The sequence below is a fragment of the Ambystoma mexicanum genome, chromosome 10 (assembly GCF_040938575.1).
Source record: "Ambystoma mexicanum isolate Mex_15411 chromosome 10, UKY_AmexF1_1, whole genome shotgun sequence".
Lineage (NCBI taxonomy): Eukaryota > Metazoa > Chordata > Amphibia > Caudata > Ambystomatidae > Ambystoma > Ambystoma mexicanum.
This window is the reverse complement of record NC_090932.1, coordinates 71,172,983-71,197,395: the sequence shown is the minus strand read 5'-3', so window position 1 is coordinate 71,197,395 and position 24,413 is coordinate 71,172,983. Positions and strand designations below refer to the sequence as shown.

General features: G+C 45.2%; 1 protein-coding gene across 1 annotated transcript in view; it reads left to right on the top strand.

Moving 5' to 3' along the window:
* LOC138491165 (acetylcholine receptor subunit delta-like) overlaps nucleotides 1-24,413 on the top strand; it is a 233,938-nt gene that overhangs the window by 147,354 nt on the left and 62,171 nt on the right. Inside the window, exons 6-8 of the mRNA XM_069617540.1 lie at nucleotides 1,552-1,667; nucleotides 14,383-14,583; nucleotides 16,668-16,779. Coding sequence (XP_069473641.1) covers nucleotides 1,552-1,667; nucleotides 14,383-14,583; nucleotides 16,668-16,779 — 429 coding nt within the window. The remainder of the gene's footprint in view (nucleotides 1-1,551; nucleotides 1,668-14,382; nucleotides 14,584-16,667; nucleotides 16,780-24,413) is intronic.

The window sequence follows — 24,413 nt, the reverse complement described above, 5'->3', positions numbered from 1 at the left end:
TTCACAGAGGAGAAATATCCAAAACATATCAGTCTCTGTCCTGCCCTGGGGCAGTCCAGCACCGAAATGCTTGGCAATTCTCCTCTGAACAAGAGTACCAACAGCAACCCCAGAGCCATGTTTTGGTCTGGTTGGACCTCATCAGTAGGGTGGAGCTGTGCCTCTCTAAGAATAGTGAGCAAGGATTTAACAAGCAAGGTGACAATCTCTTTAGAAACTTGTTATTCGTTTCAAAGTATTGAAAGTACTTCAACAGACATGGTGAAGTCATTAAATACTTTGTTAGTAAAGAGAGTAAAGAGTACATTTACCAATGTCAGAGAGAAGTAATGCCATTGTTTCTGCTCACCTTGTGGGTACATACAAGTACCCCCCCATTATCTGAGATGGAATTTATGGAATGGAGAGTTGGATGCAGGTGGGTGGCCTCATGGTAGTATAAAGACAGACGCAAGAGAGCTCTGGGAGTATGCAATATCATCTAGGGTATTTACTCCCAGAACTGTACCTCACTCCTTAGAGGTGCTTACATATAAGCAGACCCCTCAGCCAGTCCCCAATTAAGTAGGTGGAAGTATGCATTAGAGTATTTGCATTGAAGTAAAGGCTAGTGGTTGCACTCCACATCAGGTTTCAGGCCAACACAAGTCTCTGATTGTGATGTTTAGGTGAATGTGACTCTCAATGTGAGTGAATTGTGCTGGGGAAGCAGCACAGCATCTCTACTGATTGCCAGAAAAATTACTGTAACTTGTTGTTCACAACAGCAAGAAGTACCATGGGATCTGCTTCTCTATTATACATAGCTAACCAGAGTACATGGGTCTCTTTCTCAGGACGTAATAGTACAACTGGAACAGATCCTTCATTTATAGGGAAAAACAGTTTGATGACATATATATGTTAAGTGAATAGAGCATATGAAAATGCAATGTCGGTTTGGTAAAAAATAATTATATTTATTTAATTCCTTGCTGCTTCACTCAACTTAAAAGCACTTTGTATTGCGTGTGTGTGTGTGTATGTAAGAGGCAAGATTGGTTGTATTCAGTGGCCCTTCAGATGTTCTACCTTTAGCAGGGTGTTACTGATCTGCAAATTGTACTATTGTTAATCTCTTTGCATATTATTGGTCAGTGCTTAGTAGAGAGGCCTGGAGAAGGCATAGGATCAGCTGGAAGAGGTGGTTCAGTGGTTACCTTAGAGCAGTGGGAGATGAACAGTTCTGTTTCTTTCCTGTTCTTCTTGTAAAGTGTCTGAAGTGAGCCTGGGCTGGGAGGGGGAACTGGTCATGCAAATAGGGATTCATGTTGAGAGGTTTCACAGAAAATCCCTGCTTCAATGTAATCACTAGACGAATCAACAGTCCTGTTCATACCAAGCCTGCATCGGACACAAAAGAGCAAGGAGCTACAAGAATTATAAACTGAACCTACCAGAGAGAACTTGGGGAACTGAAACCCTGAGAGCGATGGGAATCATAATTAGCAGAGATCTGCCTGACTTTAATAATTGATAACTCACACAGTTCTTGTTCCTGTTTCCGCCCAGTTCTCTGGTCTACAGCGCCAAGGAGATCACAATGGAGATAAACACAGACGTTGACGTGGAGACCGAGAAAACATTTTTGGTAGAGTACATTGTTATTGACACAGAAGCCTTCACAGGTAAGGGCTCACGTTTCTTCCAAACCCATGGTTACATGTAAAATGGCAGTGTATGTGTTATACAGTAACATTCACATGCTCTGTGGGGTGGTGCTTGCTAGAACAAGAAAGGCTGTACTATGGGCATGATGTCCCAGAACTTTTTGGGATTGAAGGTTGCGCACATCAGTAGCCATTGACTAGTGATAATTGAATCTTGGCAAGTAAGAAATTGTTTGCTGTGTGTATGTGTAGAATTGAGGTGGCAAGTGACTTTTTATGGATGACTAGTAGCTTGCAAGATTAACTTTTTACCCCTGACAGTAGGTATGTTTTAATTCAAAGAAGGATTTTTAAGGGACAACTGGTATTTTCTCCCTCCTTATACCTGCCTCCATTTGCTGCAGAAACGATTACACACTGAGTATCCTCGCTGATAATCGTTCCTAATTTACAATTAAGCCAATGCAAACGTTGTGAGATAGTACATAAAAGTTCTATATATCACCCTGGAACAAATAGAGGAGTGGAACGTGTAAACGGAATTCTCAAGGGGGCAGTATGAGTGGCAACTTAATCAGGGTGAACTGCCAAGATGCTAGGCTGACAGAGTGAGAGGAATGCAGTCCTCCTCTCGAAGTTTGATGGGCGAATTCCCTTTGAGGGGTTAACAGGACACAACAGCGAATAGAAACGTGTTCCCTCTCTGGTTGGGGCTTGCAGCTTAGGTGTGCATGAATAAATCACAGCTGCCAGTGAGAATGGAAGGAAAGAAAAATCAGGTTAAAAGAAAGCATGATGTGTATGATAAAATCAGATTCTGGGGAGAGGAAGTACAAGGAGGAGCAAAGGCTTCTATGTACTATGCCCGCACGTGTTCCACAACGTGGTTCAGTTGTGTTTCAGACATAAATAATAATGGGTATAATGTGAATAGTATACCTCCTTTGCCGCTTTGTTAGTACCAAGGTCCGAGGGCAGGCTATACAGATATGTATCATCACTGGTAACATATAGACAACAGCAGCATGTTAAGTACCAAAATAAAAGGAATGTCCTGGCAAGGCTCTGCAAAAACAAAAAACTTGACTAAAATCACAGATTCGCTAAACACACTAATCTGCCCCCCTGCAAGGTAAGAGCACACCTTAATACAGGCTGAGAACAGACAGACAGTTAAAGTCTGAATTGTACTGCAGGTAGCACATCAAAAACAGACAGGTAAAGGAAAAAGGGAAATCAAAAATAATCACTTAAATTTGCTTTAATATGGCTTTGGTTTAGTTAGAAAAAGGGGCACCTAATGAATCTGTTGTGTCTACGGTAAATACCAGGGGGGTCAGGTACCTCGAAATGTCTGTGACAGGGTACCTTGTCTACAAATTCACGACCTTAGCCTTTTAAGCAAGCTCGACAATTTCAAGCGGACTTCTTGATCCTTCTCTTTAAAGCAGCAGATTATGTACAGACAAAGTGATGTCGTTAGTGGCTCAGGGCTCAGAAGGTAGCCAGGTGCTTGGTGCATCAGGCGGCTCAATCACAGGTCCAACTGTGGCTCACTATCTTAAAACAAGCTCAATTCCTTCTTGATTAAATCCTGAGTACCAGTCCCAGAAGTAATGCCTGTAGACTTCAGAGTATTGCTGTGGATGCAATACAGTAACTAGAAAGTGTAGGATCTCTACTCTGCACCAAGTGGGGGCGACCAACCCTCCCTACTCCTCCCCTGACTCCACCACTGGCAGCATGGTAATTAACACAGTATTTAACAGTTCTTGGCAGTCTACCAAAGTTTCACAAATGTCTCTCAAGTTTATCAAAGAAAGTCTCAAGTTCCTGAAAATACAAAATGTTCAAGTTTCTTTAGGTGTGGGGATATTTCCCTGATCCCTCTCCACCACCTGGCTTTGTTTCTTTCCAGTTGATTCTCGTCTTGGGTGCCTCTGAACTCCCCTTGAATCTGTTCTTCACTTGGTCTATTGGGCCCATCCGGCTCCCTTTGGTTCCTCTGTCCCAATGTCTAGGTAACCCCTCTTCCCATGTGCCTCTCTTAGCTCATGTTTTTTTTTTTTCATTTGTTACACGCCTAGACCCTGGGATATCACGGCTTGGTTACAGACAGCTCAGAAATTAGTCATACAATAACATAGTGTGCATAAACATTATTACAGCAACAGAAGATTATACAATACACTCATAAGATCAGGTGTGCTTCGAATAACCAGGTTTTTAGCAGTTTTTTGAAGCCAGGGAGCGATGTCTCTTTTTTGATACAGATAGGGAGGGAGTTCCAGAAGATGCTACCCCCCCTTCCCATGCTCTGGTATTTTTATGCCGGGACGTCACTAGTAAATTATCGTTAGACCTTAGAGTTCTAGTCGATTCTTTTTTCTGCCGGGCATTGTTGAGGTAGATCGGGGCTTTTTTGACAAGGCCTTTGTGTGCGATGCAGAGAGTTTTAAAAATAATTCTGGTTTTGATTGGTAACCAATGGGCCTCTTTCCTTACCTTGGTAATATGCTCAAACTTTTTTATCCCTAAGGCTGATCTTAAGGCTTTGTTTTGAATCAATTGCAGTTTGCTGAGATTGGAGTTAGAGGTCCCAAGCAATAACACATTACAGTAATCCAATTTAGACAGTACTAGGCCCATGGCCAGGGTGAGACACTTGGTCGGAGTCAGAATTTGTCTACTTAATGCTATGAGTTTGGATGTGTAGGCTGAAGAGGAGGTGAGCATACTAATATGTTTCGTCATGGTGAGGTTGGAGTCTAGGTATACACCTAATGTTTTTACTTGCTTGAGTACTGGGATTAGGGTGCCGTTGATATTGATCGAAGAGTAGTCTGGGTGGAGGACAGCTATTTTAGCTAACAATGAGAACGTCAGTCTTCTCATCATTAAGACAAAGACTATTTAGCGCCATCCAATTTCAAATGATGGCGTACATTTTGTTAATGATCATGATGTCTTGGTCATAGTTTCCTGAGATGGGTATGAGGATCTGGGCGTCATCCGCGAAATTAGTGTAGATAACACCCATATCGTCTAATGCTGAGAAAAGGAGTTTAGTATAGGCATTATAGATGGTGGGAGAGAGACATGATCCTTGTGGTACTCCAGTGGGGTCTGGGATGGGATCGGCCACTACTTTGCCTATGGCAACTGTAGAGGTGCGTTCGGACAGAAAGGATTTCACCCACATAGTGGCATCGTTGAAGAAACGGAAATCTTTGGCTAATGAGTTGCACAGTTTGTCAAGGTCCACGAGGTCAAATGCGGCAGACAGGTCTAACAACAGGATGATGCAGAGTTTCCCTGAATCTCTGATAGTGTCCATTTGGATTTTGAGATGCAGGAGGGCTATTTCCGTACTATGGTTGGGCCGGAAACCTAATTGTCTGATTCCTAGTGGATGGTTCTGTTCCAGATGGGCTTGTATTTGTGTGTAAGCTATTTTATCTATAAGTTTGAGGAGAAATGGGACTGTTGTTATTGGACGATAATTGGTGGGTACTGTAGGGTCCAGAGATGTTTTTTTCAGAAGTGGGGTGACCCAGGTTTCTTTGATGCTGGTTGGAACAGTGTTGGTGCAGAAAGAGGAATTGACAAAATTAGTGATGGTAGGGGTGAGGGAGGAAGCGCATGCTTTCACTAATTTAGCTGGGACGTTATCCCCTTTACAGTTGGATGGTTTTAGCTTGGCAATAGTGTCAAACACTAGTTCTTGAGAGACAGGTGGGAAGTGGAATAGTGAGTTGGTATTATCATTGGCAGAGGGGAGGGTGCTGGTGGCTAGGGCATTTTTGTCTGCTAATAAAAGTCTTTTGGTACTTATTTTATTTTGTAACACGACAATTTTGGAGGCAAGTGCATCTTGAATGGTGGTGCACCATTCTTTGCTGGCGTTGGTGTGAGCTGCAGTTGGGGTAGGATTTTCTAATTCTCTAAGGATTGAAAACAGTTCTTTGGAGTCTGATGCAGCATTGATGATGCGTGTGTTGTAGGAGTTGGCTTTATGGGAGATAATGGCTGTTTTATAGCTTCTGTTGGTGTCTTTGTAAGCTTTGGCAGAGTCGGGTGTGGGTTGTTTGATGTGGGCATGTTCAAATGCGCGTTTCGTTCTTCCTAGGGCGGCTAGTTCATCATCAAACCAGAAATGGGACTTTTTATTAGCATGTCGCGTTTTAGTTTTGATGGATGCTACTTGGTCGATGTTGAGGGTGAGGTATCTATGGTAGTAGTCAGCAATGGTGCTAGGGTCGTTACTGGTGACTAAGTTGGTTGCTAGGGTTTTGTTAAGAGTAGGGACAAAGTTCTCTACGGTGAGCTTTCTAGGGTTTCTAGCTTCAAAAGTATCCATAACTATTGTCTTGGGAGGACATGGTTCATCACACATGAGGGTAAAATTAATGCAGAAGGTGTCTGACCAACTAAGTGGGGTAATGGTATCAATATTTAGGGCCTCATTACGAGTCAGGGCGTTAAGGGTTTTACAGCGCCGTAAACGGCGCCGACCCTTAACGCCTGATTACAAGGTCCCTTTGCGGGATGGTGATTTTAACGCCTGCTTTTTGCAGGCATTAAAAACCATGCTGCAAAGGGACCTTGGTGCTAAGTACGGTGCCGCAATTTGCGGCACCATACTTAGCGCCTTCCCCATTCCCATTATGCCCTATGGGGCAAAAATGGGAATGGGGAAGGGCCATGGCGAAAGGGGGAATTACCACTCCGCCAACCTCGGAATGGGGTGGTAATTCCCCATTCCGCCATGGAGGAGTCGGAGAGTTACCGGCATGGACCATGGTGCTACTAGCACCATGGTCCATCCCCCAGGGTCGTAATGAGGCCCTTAGTCTGGTAATAAGTGAGAGGACCCAGTCAAGGGTTCTGCCCTTAATATGAGTGGGAGCATTCACCAATTGGGTGAAATTCACATGTTTAAGTGCTGCATCTAGAGTTGCGGCTTTAAGGTCTTGTTCATCATTGAAACCTAAGTTCAAATCTCCAAGGATGGTGCATTTCGTATTGGGTTTGATGAAAGGTGCAAGAAGAAATGGGATGTCTATTTTGGGATGACTGTTTGAGCTAGGTGTTCTATAGATCACCACAAAGGTAATTGTAGTTGTTTTCATTCATAGCAAGTTTAGCTAGCAGCAATTCATACCTTGAGAAGACTTCAATGGGACTTGATCTGAGTTGCAGATTGCTTTTGGCTATGATGGCTACACCGCCTCCTACGGTATGGGCTCTATCATTTCTGAGGAAAGTGTAATCGGGTGGGATGGCCAGAGATAGTAGAGGTCCCGAAGCTTGGTTAAGTCAGAATTCTGTGATTACTAATAAATTAAGGTTTTGTTCTATAATTAGGTAATGTATTTCAATGGCATGTGCTCCCAGGGATCGGGCATTAATGAGGGCACATTTAACATTAGTGGGTGTCTTAGGTTCCATTGCAGTTACATTCTTAGATATGAGAGGGTAAGTGGCATTAAGCGTAGATTTTGGAGACCCAGTGGTAAGTGGCTTGTGCCTTTTGTTTTGCCAAAGGACATTGAGTTTGGGTTGCTTGGGTACTACGAGATTGGGGTGTGGCTATAGTGGATCAATTTAGTATGTGATCTTAGGCGAAAAACTCTGTTGTTTCCCGATAATAGGGTGGGGTATGCCAACAGTGTTCTTAGTGGTGGGTAAGTGGTCTACCACAGGAAGCGGGATCTGGGTGGGTGCGAGATCTTGTCCCGGAATCATAGTGGTAAACCTGACCCTAGGGGCCTGTTCTGTGCTAGTTGGAAATGGTGCGGTTGGTGGGAGGAAAGGTGTTGGGCAGGGTATGGGGTAATGTCTTGGGCATGCCAGTTTGGACAAGCCATTTTTGAAAGCAAGTAAGTGGTTACCAGTGCAAGGAATGTTGTCTTGGACTATGCAATATGGGAGCATAGTGAGGAGTATCCCGCCTAGCATAACTAGATTCAGTATGGAGTAGGACAGAAAGGGTGGGAGAGCAGAGCTGGGTTTGGGCGGCATTAGTCTCAGTGCAAGGAATGGGGCCCTGTTTAGTAGATCTGAATAGGCAAAGAAACGAATGTAGTATGATGGTTTGAGTACAGTCTAGGAGTATATTCTAAGTACGCTATGCTGCTAGAAATACGGTATGGCCTGAAATTCTAGAGGCGACATGTGCCAGGGGGTACAATATAGCATAAGAATCTAAATGTCAACAACTACTGGGCGCATGACATAATATGATATGCTAGAGGCGACATGCTACCAAGGACACAGAATGGCATGACATTTTAAAGTGCAAGATGCCGTTGTGCAAACAATAAGTTGAGACAGGCTAGAAGAGACAATGCTAACAAAAATGCAAGATGCTCCTTTGCAAACGCAAAATGGCAGGTAAAGCATAAAACTTGCAGATGGTACAGATTCAGAGGGTATGGGGCACGTGAAGTAGTTGGTGAAGGTGGGGGATTGCTGACTATAATGGCTCCTAGGACCTTGTTGTTCGGTATATGGCAGAGCTATACTTACTAGGTCGGTTAACATATAGTCATTACAGTGGGTAAATAGGAGTCTGTGCATAGAACGGGCACTGAAGGTAGATGTCACGATGCGCGTCACTTGTCAGAGTTCTGTAGGTCTTAGAATGGGTGAGAATGTTCAGAAGTGATTGTGATGGGGGCTAGAACGCATTGGTGCAATGCTTACCGGTTAGACCGAGTACTGGGTAATATCACAGAGCTCCGGAGTAAGCACATAGGCTTGGGGGTGTGCCTGTAGTAGAATATGTAGACCGCTGAGCAGGGGTTCCGGCCTTGGCCTCTGGACACTCTCTGGGCAGGCTCGGGACAGGCACTGCCTTTGTGCTTGAGCCTTCGTGCATGGAGCCGGCGCGCGACTACCAGCGCAGGATTGGAGGTTAAGAAGATGGCTGTAGCCAATCCTGGGCCAGATTAGGGACAATGCAGAAGTCAGGCTCAGGGTGCACAGCAGACTGCTGTAAGTGCAACAGCCATCATAGCAAATGGCGATCCTCGTGGGTTGTTTCTGTGAGTTGTCTGGATGATTACAACATTCAGGTTTCTTCGGCTCCCGTAACCGGTATTGAAATCTTGTTATTTTGGTCTTTTGGGCTTTTATGGCCATGGTATGGGACTAAGGCAATCCTTCCTGTGTCCCCCTTTTGTTCTCTCCTCTCTCTGCCTCCTTCCGCCCTGGGCAACCTGGCTACCTTCTATGTCGCAGGGTTTGCTCCAGTGAGGCAGTGCCTATTCGGTAGTGGTTGCGTCCCCTGCGGCTTTCTGGTCTTCCAGTCAGAAAACGAGTGAGTTTGGTATTCCGCTCGCTTTGGAAGTTCCTTGATTCTTGCTATGAGCAGAGAATTCGTCCCTCCCTCGTATCCTGGTTTCGGCGTCGGTTCTCGGGCACCGGGCCCACCGCGTTCTTGGCGTGATCGCACCTCCAGGTAAGGCTTGCTTTACTCCAGTTCGTCCTCGCCGACTCTGCGTGTCACTGGGCCAGATCGGCAGTGTCTCTCGATATCCGGGTCCTCTGCGCACCCTAGCCAGTTCCGCTGTGTTGCGCAGCCCCGGCCCTCAATGACGTGCTCACGTCAGAGGCTTGCCTCTGCGTATTGTTCCTTCTCTTCCAATCAAGGGTTATTGACCCTTTATTCTCACTCCGTGACCAAACAGGGGCATGTTGTTTATCGTCAGCTGTCATGCCCACGGAGAATCCAGCATTGTCTGGAGCCAAACGTTTATGGGCACTACCAATATCAGTTTGAGTCCCATGTATAAGTGTAACATCAGTTTCTCTGATTCCCGTGTATGCAGATAGTACCTGGTTACATGTCTTATTAACAAATCAATTTATAATGAATGAACATATAACGATACAAAAATAATGACAAAAAATTCCCCACAAGATTTAACCATTTACCCCACCCCCACATATATTTTCATAATTTTCTTTCTTATTTATTTTTCATTATACATTCATTTGTTATTTATTTTTCGCTATAAAGACTGTACTCCATAATACTTTAGGTATAGGGAGTTCCCCATGGGAATGTGAGTCCTTGTCCCCGAGAGGGGAGTCACTCCCAGCGAGGTCCCGCTTTCCCAAACTCCTGGGGAGGTCTTTGCGGAGCAGGCCCACCTCCCTAGTCTCAAAGCGGGTGGCACCCCCAGCAAAGAAGGGATGAAGCCTCCAGATTCATCACAATGCGCACTTACCACAGTTCCCAGAGGCCACGAAAGCCACATAAGAGCATAGTGTAGCAAATATGATAAAATACAAGATTGCTAAACCAAGCTTTCATGGGTCAACTGTTCCTGCTTGCCTACGCTCCACCCATGATCTGGCTCCTGGAGTCAAAGTGTGGGCTCCACTGGCCTATGTGTGGCCCAGCCCCATAGTTTGAAACCAGCCTCACCCGGTTCGTGGGGTGTGACATTCTCACATGAAGCATACAAATGTGTTTCTTGGCAGTCGCTAGGTCACAGAACAGCTGTTCAGAAAAGGTGACTCTTTGCCCATCTAAAACTCCTACTATCTGAACAACCAAGGGTGTGAGTCAATGGTTGACGATAACCAATGACCAAAATTGGTATTGTTGATAACTTAATTTGTCAGAATTGCACAATATTCTTCTTTGATAGACTATTGGTTGATCGTTACTTCAATAACAACATCCCATTTGTAGGATGCCAGGATTCTGCCACTAGAGTTTAGCAATATTGGGAAGTCCAATGATATGAAAGATATGATATATCATTTATAACGTGTCGGTACACAAGTATTTCTAGGCATGACAAGACAAGGGAAGAAGACAGAGAGAGGACAGGACAAATTATCTTACTAGGACTTGTGCCATTCAGATTGTGCAAGTGCGACAAGCAAAGTGCAGGGGGAAAGGAGAGGGGGGAGTGCACAGGGAGAGGAAAAGGGGAAATGCAATCAGGGCAGCAATGCTCTAAGTGCAGCCAGGGTGGCGCAGCACTGGGTAAGTCGAAGGAGGCAAGGACCTTTAGGGTTACAGTTACATCCGCTAAGTGTGCAGTATGCCTGGAGGCAGTGCGGGGGAGACTGATCAAGGAGGAGCCTGGTACCCAGTGTTACTCTGTGGGTTACCAAGCAACCAGTCTGTGAAGCAGACAGTAGGTCAGCAGGGGAGGGAGAGAGAGAAAGCAGAGGAGAAAAGGAAGGTCTTGAGCTGCTTCCAGAACATCAGGTGGTTTGGCTCAAGTTTGCGAGGGCAGGGAGGCTATTCCAGATGGAGGCACCTGCAGAGGAGAGAGATCTACTCTCCACTCTCTGCCTGGAGAAGTGACCCTTAGAGAGTTGGAGGTAACTGAGGGTAGGGCTCGAAAAGGAAGGTATTTTGGAAGTATCTGGAAGTTGACTTGAACAATGTCTTTACATTTTTCCTTTGCACATTTAAAAAGTTTGACTAGGTCACCTTTTGTCACCCATAATGGAAGGTTGGAGAAATCTGGGGGCGAGGGTGAGTCACCAACTCAATGATGTGACCCTTGGAGGCATTACAAGGGGATTCACAGAGCTTTCCTTAGGTGGTCCTAAAATTCAGTCCTCAAAGGGTGTAAAAGCCCAATACAGAGAGGTCAGGGGGCACTGTGCTTTCTGCTTCATGGAAGAGCAGAATGAGTCAAAATCCTTGGGCTCAGCCTCAAACACCCCTCAAAAGAGCGAAATCCGCTGTACATTTGTGTTTAGCCTGTGTTTTACAGCTCTAGAACAATGGGGTGTTTGTTTAAATAGTGTTTGCTCCAATTGTGGTTCTAGGCCAGAAGCGGCAAGCATGTCACTGTACACGACGGGGGGGTGAGCCCAGACATGGAGCACAAACTGTAGCCAGAGAGAAAGTATACGGCAGTAGAGAGACAGAGAGACACGGCACGATGCTGAAAGCAGGTAAACAAACTGACTTGTCAAGGAGAGGGTCAGAACATTGGACCAGCCTGCCTGCATGATGGTGCTGTCTTATCCCAAAATGAGCAGACAAGGCTTTTGTAACATAGGACTGAGGGCAAAGGGACTGATGCTTGTTTTAGAGGAGGCCTAAAACCAGAAGAAAAGAAAAAACTCATAATTAGGGAGGAGGTGGAACAATTAGGCAAGGGTCAATAACGCTAAAGGGAAAGCTGATCCACAAATCAGATTACTCGTTGACACAGTGACTTCATCATAGTTTGTTTGGAGAGACACTGGAGGAGAGAGTGAGAGAGAGTGCGAGAGAGAGAGAGAGAGACAGACAGAGAGGTAATTTAGAAGAATGGCAATAAGAATCAGTGGAGGTCTTCTTGCAGACTGGCTTCACAGGTCTCTGTGCTCTCTGGAAGTACTGCAGGGGTTAACTTTTATACAGTTTTTTGCACAAGACCAGCTATCAACGAGCCTACAAAATTGTAATTGTAACTGGTCATTTATAACGCTCTGCATCGTCTTGCTTCCAAGGTGAGCACGTTGCCCCGGAGCTATCCTCCCAAGACGAAGGGTGGTTTCTGCCTACATCTTCCTCCACTCAATGTTATTCGTCATCGCTATCTCAAATGCCTGTCACTATTCCAACATAAAACTTTGTCACCCATGTTTCATCTGGGTTTCTTATCCCAGCTGCTGCTTTTAGCCCCAAGGTTTCTCTGACGACTGTGATTATTTGTCGGACCTTCCACCTTTGTGAGTCCGGGGTCTGCAATGGGCCTGAGCACCTACATGGTGGAAGGACTCTAGGCAAGCCTGAGTATTCCTGATCTCTCCCTAGCCCTAATAGCGTTCCACTGCACCGCTGCTTTTCAAAGCCTTCCTGCTTCTATGCCTCGGGTTCGAGGGACGGGGCGCACTGCGCTCCTGTCCAGCCCAAACGGTCCATGGTTGCTTAACTTTCCGACTCAGCCAGGTCAGCCTATTCTCTCTTGGGGGAAGGTTTGGAAGCTGAGAGGGTCGGTACCATGGCTCATCAGTTCCTCTGCGTTATCGGTGAGTCAAAGCATGTCAATTTGCCAGGACTGCTCTACTTGCCACACTTGAACTCATGGCCCTTTCTGCTGCATTGCAATTATGAACAGCTCAACTTGGCCAAATCTAAGGAATAATAGCAGCCATGTGCTCAGAAACCGCTGCGACTCAGTCAAGGCCTTGCAAGAAAAGCCAGTTAGGATACCTGGTAGGAAAAAGCTAGTGCCTCATCCTTTCCATTGTTAGGACCCGACCATGTCAACCATGATTCTTATACATTATCCCTACCAGAGTGCTTCCATGACAACCCAAATAAGTACACGCCCTCCCAAACTACGCCTCTTCTATTATTTGTAAAGAAATTCTCTTCATTTTCAAAAAACAAGTCCAAATTCATATTCACTGTTTTGCATTTGGGGCATTTCACTGTAACCGCTGCTTCCTAATTACTCAGTTCACATGACCGCATTCTCAGGCATTAGGCGGGATTCATTGCCTTCTTTGGGAATCACTATCAGTGCATGTCTGCATATACTTTCTAAATGTGGCATGGCATTTTCTATTTATCTTCAAGGGTAATGCAAACATGATGAGCGTTAATACCTAGCTAGACTGGCCTAAATTGAATGTATGTCAGTCTAGCCATGTAATAGCACTTACCATCTGTACGTTACCCTGGATGCCAAGTAAAAAGTACCATGCCACATTAAGAAAGTATATGCAGACTTGCACTACTAGTGTCAGTCTGCATTTACTGTTTTAATGTGGCATAACATTTTTTACTTGGCATTAAGGTTAAAGCAAACATGATAAGTGTTGTTACTTGGCTAAATTGGACTATGGTGTCAGTGTGCATATACCTTCTTACTGCGGCATGGCATTTATTAATTTTTACTTGACATCACGGGTAAAAGCGAACATGATGAGTGTTATTATGTGGCTAGACTTGCTTACTTTGGTGGTTCCAGTCTAGCCGTATATTCTTTGTGTATCTTGACATTTTTGTACTTTGCATCAAGAGTAAAAGCAAAGATAAGTGGGGATTACTTGGTACCCTTGCCTATCTTGGTATAGCCAGTTTGGATGTACTTGCTTGCATTTTTTACTGTCTGGGAGTCCTAGAATGGTAATTCTGGCAAATATTGGTGCAGCATGCATGGACATATATGGACACAGCCAGCATGAAAATGTTTGATATACTGGAATATGCTGTGGGCAAAGGCATATTGAAAATGTGTTGGAATATGGTCCTGTACACTGTTGGTGACTTGCGCCTATTGGGTTTTTTCATGTGATACTGTGCAAAACTGATTGCAAACTATGTGGCTTTTTACCCAATTTGTCACAGAAATTGCTGCAAAAGGCACTATTTTAACCCATCATTTAAAAAATGTTCTCAACTGAGAACCTCCCTGAGTCCGCCTTGTTTGGTTTGAGCTCCCGAGCTATTAGACATATACATTTACGGCCCTCCAGTTCAAAAATTCACCAGCCGCCACTTATTAAAAGTATGAGAGCCCTTCTGAGAAGGCAGGTATGTTTGTGGCGGTGACATGATGGCTCCTGAAGTAATCAACCAATAGTCTGAAAGAGACGTTCACTAAGACCCATAGTCCTACCTTTCACCCCAATTATAGCGCCCGCCTGCCAATAGGGAGATGCCAGACTAAATTCTTTCTGTTTCCATTTCTGGCTAAAAGTCTGAAAAGTCTGATCCCTTGTAACTCTTCTCACCCAATTTTTCATTCCCTAGAAAATGGAGAGTGGGAGATTGTTCATCGACCAGCCAAGAGGAACATCGACACAAGCGTGCAGCCTGATAGCACCAAGTACCAGGACATCACCTTCTACCTGATCATCCAACGCAAGCCGCTCTTCTACATCATCAACATCATCATCCCCTGCGTCCTCATCTCCTTCCTGGCCAATCTTGTCTTCTACCTTCCTGCTGACAGTGAGCCATGATGCTGGCACCTTTGCTGCTGCTGTGGATGGTGGTGGGATTAGGGTGGAAGAGCGCTGATTCAGCTGTGTTAAAACTCAACTGCGGGGTGGACGGTGGTAGCAGAACAGTGCTCCCTAATGGCCCAGCCAAGCTACAGAACATTTTGGAATGTGATCAGAATTCTTTTTAATTTACAATAATCAGATGAAGAGGGAAAGATAAGGGTGCTTTGGTTGTCAAATCACACAGTCAGAACTACACCAAAAACATTCTCTCCATGACAGCGACACAACATTTTCACATGGGGGAGGAGGGCACGCAGGGCGAGCATTATTGATTTCTCAATAATGCACTTTATTACAACCACCAGCCACTTCATTGTGCAGGTTTTAGCCCCACGCATGAGGTTTATATTGTGAAAAACTAGCTGGGAAACAAGAGAGCACTGTTCAAAATAAGGGAGCAGGTGACCAGCTGTTGATGATCTTCGTGTCAAGGATGTTGAAGAGGGATTCTTGGGTTTTATTGATTGTGTGGGTTCCCAGTAGAATTCCATGGCCAAGGATGATGATGGAGTGGGTTTGTGACTGATGTTGCGATCAGGTCTGTGATTTTGTTGAGGAGGTCTGTCTTTGCCAGGGGAGAGTTTCTGTCCATCAGATGGAAGGTGGCCCCTTTGCATTCGAGCTGGAAGTGACAGCTCAGCATTTTTTGGTGAACGTGAATGAGGCACGTGCCTGGACGGTGCAGATTCAAGTGCTCCTCTTACTGACTGCAAGGCCTCAACCAGCTTTCCCCAAGTGGTCACTGTATTGCGTTCTGAAGGGATGAGAATGTCCAGGATGTGTGTGGTGGAAGGGGAGAAGCAGGTCCCTGGCAGTAAGAGAGCATCAAGGCTGTGTGGTCTTGAGATATATATATATCTATACATTTGGTTATTGATAACGCAATTAATACCCAGGGGTTTTGTTGCCCCTGAGCTATCCTCCCGAGATCATCAATGTCAGTGGCATGAAGGCCTTTTGAGTGTGCATTAATGAGCATGCCTTTATTAATTATTAATAAGCATTACACTTTATATGACTTTTCAGATGGTGAAAGGATGAGGTGATGAACGGACTCTGGATGAGGTTGGGTGAGATTGAAAGAGAGGGGGATGGATGCAGGGTGGGGGCGGGTTTGAATGAGGGTGGGTTTGAATGAGGGTGTGTGGGTTCGGCATGGGTGGGAAAAGGTGAAAAGAGCATGAGAAGGAGGGAGAAAATAGCCAAGCAACGTTTGGTTGGCCCCAGGACCAAGGTTCATGTGACCTTGCTCCACTTGCACTGGTCAAGCAAGAGAATAGAAACATTGGAGTCCATGTGAAGGAAGGAAGAGAGGAGGAGGGGACTGGTGAAATGAATGGCACAAGAGAATGAAACAAAGGCAAGCTGTGATTAGCTGGCGCAGGGGTCACGTGTCCTTACTCCACTCGCACAACGGCTGTGGAACTGAAAAAGAGAAACGGGCAGGAAAGTAAAGAGCAGTCGAGACAGGCATAGAGTGTAGTTGAAGATGGAGAATCAATGACAAGCAGCCATTGCGCTCATAGGAGGGCCAAGTATCATGTGACCCTGCTCCACTTGCCCTGAACATGAAAGAGAAAAAGGCTGGAAACCCGAGTAGGGTTGGAAGGCAAATAGAGAAGTTTAGAGCAGATAAGCAAAGATAAGCAGCCCTTTGGTTGGTGGGCGGGACTTGAGTTAAGGACCTGACTTCCATTGCACTTGCTGGGCACCTGCACTTGTGGAATTTGGACCACTCTCCAAATTTCCTTTGCAAATATGCAACTTGTGTGAATACTTCACAAAAACATGTGTTTGCGCGTGGACTGGATTAATGCAAAACCGAGAAGGCCATTAGTAGGGGTACGTTAAAGTAAAGCCAGAGACTCTGTTGTCTTAAGAATTTGTAAAGTTTGCTAAGGGGGTGGATAGGATGGGGTCTAGGGGTGCTCGCTTTTAATTGCTGTCCCTGTTTGTATGTCTGTCTCTCTGTTACCTGGTGACATTGGTGAGAAGGACAGTAATTCTAATAATTTTCCATCCATCCAGGTGGGGAGAAGATGACCCTGTCCATCTCGGTGCTGCTGGCCCAGGCCGTCTTCCTGCTGCTGATCTCCCAGCGTCTTCCGGAGACCTCTCTCGCCATCCCCCTCATCGGCAAGTGAGTCATGGCACCCTCTATTCTTTTTTAATCGGAACTGGTGCACATGATTTGGAGGGCTGGTGCAGTCAATGAATCTGGTGGGCAATAAGATTTCATTGCTTGATCCTGGATTGCAGCCTTTGGGTCTACAGATATGTTGGACAACAACTCCCTTCGGCCATAGTCAGCATAGTGCATAGTGCCGTAAAGCCATAGGTTCCAGACTCTCGTCTAGCCATCATGGCTTCTTCTACCAAAGCAATATTTGGTTTGATCCCCAGTAAGTCCAATCACACCAAGTTACCCATTCATTGACAGCATCGGTGTTGGTATTTCAACATCAGTAACTCGTCTGGGACAGGATAATATGAATGTTAAGTTCTGTAACTCAACAGCATCAGAGAATTCAACAGATTGAGGCAATCGCATCAGCTGCTAACATATTGAGTGCACCCAAGCACCCTATGCTACCCTACTCTCTCGACTGACCTGGACTACAGTCCCTGAGGGCGTTCAACCCACAAGTGCTTTGACGTCATACCAATGATATATAGAGAGCTATATAAATGCCAAATCACATAACATAACAGAAAGGAGATGTTCCCTAATAAACCTCCAAAACAACACACAGGTCCTTGCTAGACCTAAAGCCTAAGGCCTGAAGCCTAGCAAGGACCTGCGTGGTGTTGTTGTGTTTCACCATTATACAAAATAACACTTATAGAACATCCAAACGTAATAAAACCCACAGGTAGAAGCATACCAACAAGCTAGTGACACTGTGACGCGCGCAAGGGATGGCTAGATAGGAGCATGGAGCAACCCATGTGTTGAGGGTTTGTGGCTGGGTCGACAGCCAAGTGGGGGGAATGGGCAAAAGAAGACGATCCTCTCTATGGTATTTCATGTTCTTCTCCGAGTCGATCAGTCAGTTCGGTGATTCCTGTACGGGCTTTGTGAATTCAATTTCCTCTGCTCGTCGATCTTACATCTGATAGAACCCATACTGAACACCTACCTGAAGGGATGCTGTTTCAACGGGGCCTCCAAATAGAAATATATAGTGTTATGCATATAATTTGGTCATTTCATCCAAAGCCTAGGTCCCATGGCTTAAAGACCTGTATCTCCTCTGGTTTGACAGACACCTAGGGATGAATAGCTGGTGGTCCCCCATACACCACGTGGTCCACCCTGGGTTATTCAGTGTGATGCCGTGGAGCGACCCCACAGCTACAGCAGAAGATGATGCAGGGAATTTGAAGCTGAATTCTCTACTCTTCTGTCTTGTACAAGCAGCTTGGACATGCTCACTTATCCTACATCAGAAAATAATCTGAGCCACTTAGAGTCTACTAATCAATTTCATTGGCGTACCCCACAGGAGTGGATTACATTAGTCCAAGTGACTGGTCACTAACGCTCCTGTTACAACCACACACTTGCCCAGTAGCACGAAGGGACAAATCCCACATAGACACCTGATATTAAAATAGCATCCCTTGTGAATGGTTTGGTCCTTTATCAACTAGACCGTCTAGGCATTTCATCTGTGATAGGAACTTAACATGTTTTCCAAAAATCAGTGGGAGATGGTGTGTGAGAAGAGACTACGTGTTAGTGTTAGCACCGCTTTCTCCATCCTCAGATGAAGCCAGCTAGAGTCCATCCGGGCTGAGGTGACATCCAGGCTTCGTGGATAAATGGACACACGGATTTCAGTTTAGCTTTAGTTGCTACAGGATGGTAAAATGAAGAGGTATGCTTTAACTTTAAAAAGAACACATCTACAATGTTCACATGCTTTTGAAAAAGCCGTTTGAACTGTTAACAGTAAAAAAATGAAAGTAGTGGAACTCAGTTCCCAATAGTTTCTTCTCACTTCTACATCTGGTAGACCACATCATGAAAAAACACAATGGTCATGATTGCTTACAATTTGAAATGCCATTACGTTCATCACATAAACTGCCAATGCAGATAATTTTCAATAAGAACTCTTTACCGGTTGATAACCGCCTGCCAGCCTGAGGTAATATCTGGAGCGAAGTCCCTAAGGGCTTAATCGCAATGAGCACACAGAGTAATAGACTGAGATGCTAAGGGCTGTTGTTTAGAGAATAAATACGCTGCCAGGCACATACAATGCTATTTTCCCCTAAATAATAGACTACAAATAAAGGGACACCACAAAAAGCCAACGCTTGCTGTGAGTACTGGCTCCAACCTTTCGGTAAAACGGATGATTTGATCTCGCCGTTCCCCGGGCGCTATTATCTCTTGTTCTCTGCTAAGTCGAGCTCCGTCAAACAAGGTGACAAAATATGGTGAATACAAATAAAAAGAAAATGGGGTACATCATCCCCCCCCACACGTGAATGAAACACAGTTTTATGCAGACCCTGGGTGGGGTCACTAGTCAATCAGGTAGCTTGGGAAGTGGGCTGTATTCTCTGGTATAAGCCCATGTTCCGAGTTACCCAGTGTTGCATGCCCCTTAGCCTCCCCTGCTCGCCCCTCCTCCCCCATGCTTATATCAGTGAGTAAGCACACGTGGGTGCTAACGGCTAAAGGAAAAATTAATAAAATGTACTTACCTCATTCACTCCTGCAATGCCATATATGGGGGCAAGGGGATCTGTGTTCAGTGTTGATTATACCCAATCAGGCCTACTCCTCTTTTGAATGCCTTCTCTGCATACTTGGTGTCTCTTCTGGCCTCTCTCTGATTCTGGCCACCATCTACAGACCCCTTGGCCAGGTCTCCCACTTCCTCTCAGAATGGGCTGACCTTACCTCTTTTCTCCTGGACTCGTCCTCCAAGCTTCTCCTCCTCAGAGACTTAGATGTTCACCTCAACTCCCCTGATGCGACCTCGGGTCGCTAAACTGCGGTGGTAGCCATTACTGACAGGGTTGGCCAGCCACCAAAGTGTATGTTCCCTCATTACATATTGTGACGAATCGCAGGTATTCGCCCTTCTTCCCAAGGCAGCCCCTCCCCCTGTGCAGCTATGAAGGTGAGCCGGCTCCGTAAAAAACCCTCCCTTGGGGTCGAGGCAAGTGGGACCTCACCGGGAGATACTCCCTCTTTGGGGACAGTAAAGAAAGAGACACTCAAAGTCTGACAACAGAGGCTAATAGAAGCATAGAAAGGGTCAGAGGAAAACCCCTACCAACTGCTCCCGAGGAGAAGGCCTGGAAAGAGGTTACAAGTAACTATCTGAGTAGCAAGAAAGGTTATAGTAAAAGACATTTTGAAAAGGGACCACAGAAAGCAGGAGAAAGAAAAGCTCTTTGGGGTAGCTACAAGAGTTGACTGCAGAAACTCTGTTCCACCAAGAGGTGGCATAGTTCAAGACAATTGAATGACCTACACGGAGACCAGGCGAAGACAAATCATTCCCTTGGTTTATTTAAGTTAGTTAATGGCATGGTCATATGGGGTAGTTTGGATGGAGGCCATGTTTCCATTTGAATTTATAACCATGGAAGAGCACCTTTCTTTTTTTAGATAGGTAGGGTATTCCCTTTAGTGATCAGGAAAGTTAGGCCTCCCACTTACAATTTAATTTTAGAAAACCAGAATCTTGTCTTCTGAGTGTCCGACTCCTTCTTCCGACCTGACCATATATGGTGTCGAAGTGGGATGTCAACCAACTGATTAGTAGTTGGCGACCCGTTTTGTTTACTAAAGTAGCCATAAAGCTAAGCTTGAGCCCCTACTGTGGCCACTGTAGAGCACATAGGTTCCGATGTCTACAGTACCAGGGAAATCCTGATTCCTCCCATTGAGAGACAATTGATACCCACAGGGCTTGTTCTAGCACACCCTAAAGGTACATATATTCAGCTAGCCTCATAGTCAGGATTAGCCTGGTGACACGGTTTAGACGTCCTGGCTGGAGGAATAGACCCTGACTTCAGGGGAGACATTAACGTCCTACTACACAACCACAGTAGTCATCCCTATACCATTAAAGAAGGGGAGAAAATCGCCCAAGAGATTCTCGAGAAATATGTATTCCCGTAACACAAGAAATAAATGAGTTAGAAGAATCAAGAGGGTGTCAAGGGGGTCAAAGGAAGCTTATGTTTTCCCAACAGAAACCTCTCATGAGGAAATCGAAAAAAGCCCCCCCTCCACACTTCCAGACTTAGCTATCTCAATAAGGAGCGATCTGGCCCTCACAGAGGCCTTCGAGAGGGTGACTACTGAGAAAGCCAGAAACAATCAATCCAGAGCTTTCCTCTTCATTAAGAAGGGCCTACCGAATAGAGGGGATTTAACAAATAATGGTTTGGCCCAAAGCCAGATAGTGGTTCCGTAAAGCCATAGAAGGGTGGTGTTAGAATTGGTCCATACCCCCTTAACAGCCAGTAGTAGTGAAAACCGAGTCAAGTTGTAAACCGGTTCTATTGGCCGGTGGTTTTTCCCAATGTTAAAAATGATGTACTGGCATGTGAAATCTGTCAGAGTACAGCATCCTCTCCAGTTCTGATAGCACCCCTACATTCCCTACCCATCCCCTACCAGTTATCAAGGTCCCATTCTCTAGGATAACAATGGATATAATAGGCACACTCGAAAACTCTAAGATGGGAAATCGCAAAATTCTAGTAATTGTAGACTATGCCACCAGGCGTTTCGCCCTCCGCAACAACACCACACATCAAATACTGAAACACCTACTACCCTTTCTATCCAGGGTGGGATTCCCAAATGAAATTCTTATGGACCAGGGTACCACCTTTAGGTGCCAACTAATGAAAGAAGTAAAAGAGTTATTGAACATAAAAACCCTCTGAATGTTGGTTTACCATCCCCAGAACGATGGCTAAGTAGAGCAGTTTAACCAGACCCTAAATAAAATCTTGTGAAAGGTGGTAGAAACCGATTGGAGAAATTGGTATGTAATGATTCCCTGGGCACTGTTCACAGCCAGGATAATCCGTCAGAGATACTCATATATTATTATATATATTATTATTATATAGATATTCCCTGGGATACCCCCCCTTTGAATTGCTAAATGGATGGAAACCCCAGTATGTTTTGGACATGTCTAAGGAAACTTGGAAGGATGGAGAAGAGGCTATATTACCCATCTCCCGAATTGGCCCAAAAATGTAAATCCCATATGGTTACAGTAAGGGAGATTGTCAAGAATCACTTAGGTCAAGCTCAAGAATGGCAAAACGGCATATCAAATAGACGTACTGTAACCCAATCCTTTTCTATCGAGCAATCTGTGTTAGTCCTCCTGCCAACTTCGAAAAACAATATGATCTCTAAGTGGCACAGACCCTACGTGGTTCTAGAGAAAAAGGTCCTCTGAACTATCTAATTTCACAACCTGATAGGAATCAGAAAACCCAGGTTTATCATGTAAATCTCCTGAAGGAGTGGAAAGTAGACCCTAGTGAGCCTACTACTGTCACTATGGCCGACCCTCCTCACTAACTGATACGCTCAGAACAAGTTAATTCCACCCGAGTTGCCATATCCCATCAGAAAGGCCTAGGTGACTTACTGGCTCAATTTTCAGTGGTGTTTTCAGACCAAACTGGGAGGATTCATAATTTTTTTCATTACATCTGACTCCAGATGGAAAAACTATAAACCTCATAACCCATAAGATCCCTAAGACCAGGAGGAAGATTATTGAACAGGGGATAGAGCAGATGCTCAAGGCTGATATTATCGGACCCTCTGAGAATACCTGGTCCTCCCCTATTATCCTGGTGGCAAAGCCTGATATGTCATGGTGATTCCGTATAGATTTTAGAAAGCTGAACTCAATATCCATTTTGGACAACTTCCCAATGCCCCGCATTGACGACTTAATTGAAAAGCTAGGGACGGCCAAACACATTTCCACTCTCAGTTTAACTAAAGGATATTGGCACGTTCCCCTAAATCCAGCAGAAGGGGAAAATAAAGCCTTTTTAACACCCCAGGGCCTTTTCCAATTCAAAGTTCTACCCTTTGAACTCAATGGAGCACCTGCCACCTTTCAGCGACTGATGGATAAAGTTTTAAACATGTACTCGGCTTTCTATTGGGCCCACCTTGACGATATTTTCATACATAGCAACAGCTGGCCAGAATACTTGCACCATCTGTACTCCATTACCTCTGCTCTGAGGAATTCAGGTCTTCAAACCAACCCTTGAAAGTGTCATCAGCCCAATCTGCAGTGAAATATCTTGGATACTTTATGGAGAATGGCTTAATCCAACCTCAAACGTTGAAGGTGAAAGCAGTACGACAAACCCCCTCCTCGAAAACCAAATGAGATCTCCAAGCATTGTTGGGTCTAACAGACAATTACAGATGGCTTATCCCCAACTATCCCACCTTGGCAGCAAACTTAACAGATAAACTAAATAGCTCCCAAGCCTAGAAGTTGGTTTGGACTAAACAAGATCAAGTGAGTTTCAAGGGCCTAAAGCTCATTTTATGACAAGAACCTATCCTCAAGATGTCCAACTTTAATTTATAATGTATTTTACAAACAGATGCATCAAAGAAGGGTTTAGGGGCAAAAGTATGAAGAGATGGAACACCCAGTCTTGTATAGAAGCTGCAAACTCTTTCCCTGAGAGCAGTCTTATGCTATGGTAGAATTAGAAGCACTAGCAATCACATGGGCATTCGTCCCCCTAAAGTGTTACCTTACAGAAAGAAAATTTGGATTGCTGACGGACAATTGTCCCTTGACCTGGGTGAGTAAAAGAAAAGACACTAATCCCAGAGCACTTTCTCAGATGATTTTCTCTCGATAAATATGGGGAGGCCAGCACCTTAAGGGGAGGGTGTCCCCCCTGTGCGGCTAGGGAGGTGAACCCACTCCATAGGGGTCAAGGCAAGTGGGACCTCACCGGGAGATACTCCGCCTTTGGGGACAAGGACTACCGTTCCTGTGAGGAACTCCCTACACCAATTAATGTATTCGCATACATGGCACTACCTGATAAGCCTCAGAATGTGGCATCCTTACCTTTGGCTGAAGGCAGTCCAAGACGAAACCTAATGACATCAGAAAAGGAAGATGTCTCTTTAATACAAGATGCATATATAACTGTGCCAAGGAGGAAAAGATAAGAGGAGAAGCCTGATGCGCAGGGGTAGCCCCCTGACATCATTACGCTGACTGGAGGTGGAGCATACGTTAGTCAAAGAGCCTGCGACTTCTGGAAAGAGAGAGAATGCGAGGGGAAGACGCCAGAGAACTGACGCATGCAGAGATGAGAAGGGTCTCACGCCTATTGAGAGAATAGCAAGCAACCCAGTGGTGACGTGAACACAAGCAGGACGTGGTGTCCAGGACGCTCCACAACAATGCTGAGGCTGCCCATACAGGAAGCTAGGGTCGCTTCACAGCAGCAGCAATAGTATGAAACAGGAGTCCAAGGAAGACCCAACAATAAGAAGCCGAGCAGCAGAGAGAGGGCAGCCCCGAGCCAAAGCTAAACCCAAACACCGGCCCCTACAAAGTAAGAGGGACCTGGAGGACTGGACGAAGCGGGAGGGTCGCAGGATATCGTTATCTAGCAGAAGAAATGCATCCCAGTACTCAAAATGAGTTATCAAATATTGAACAATCTCATTTAAGAAGTGAAAAGCCTAGAAGAGAGGGTCAGAAGACA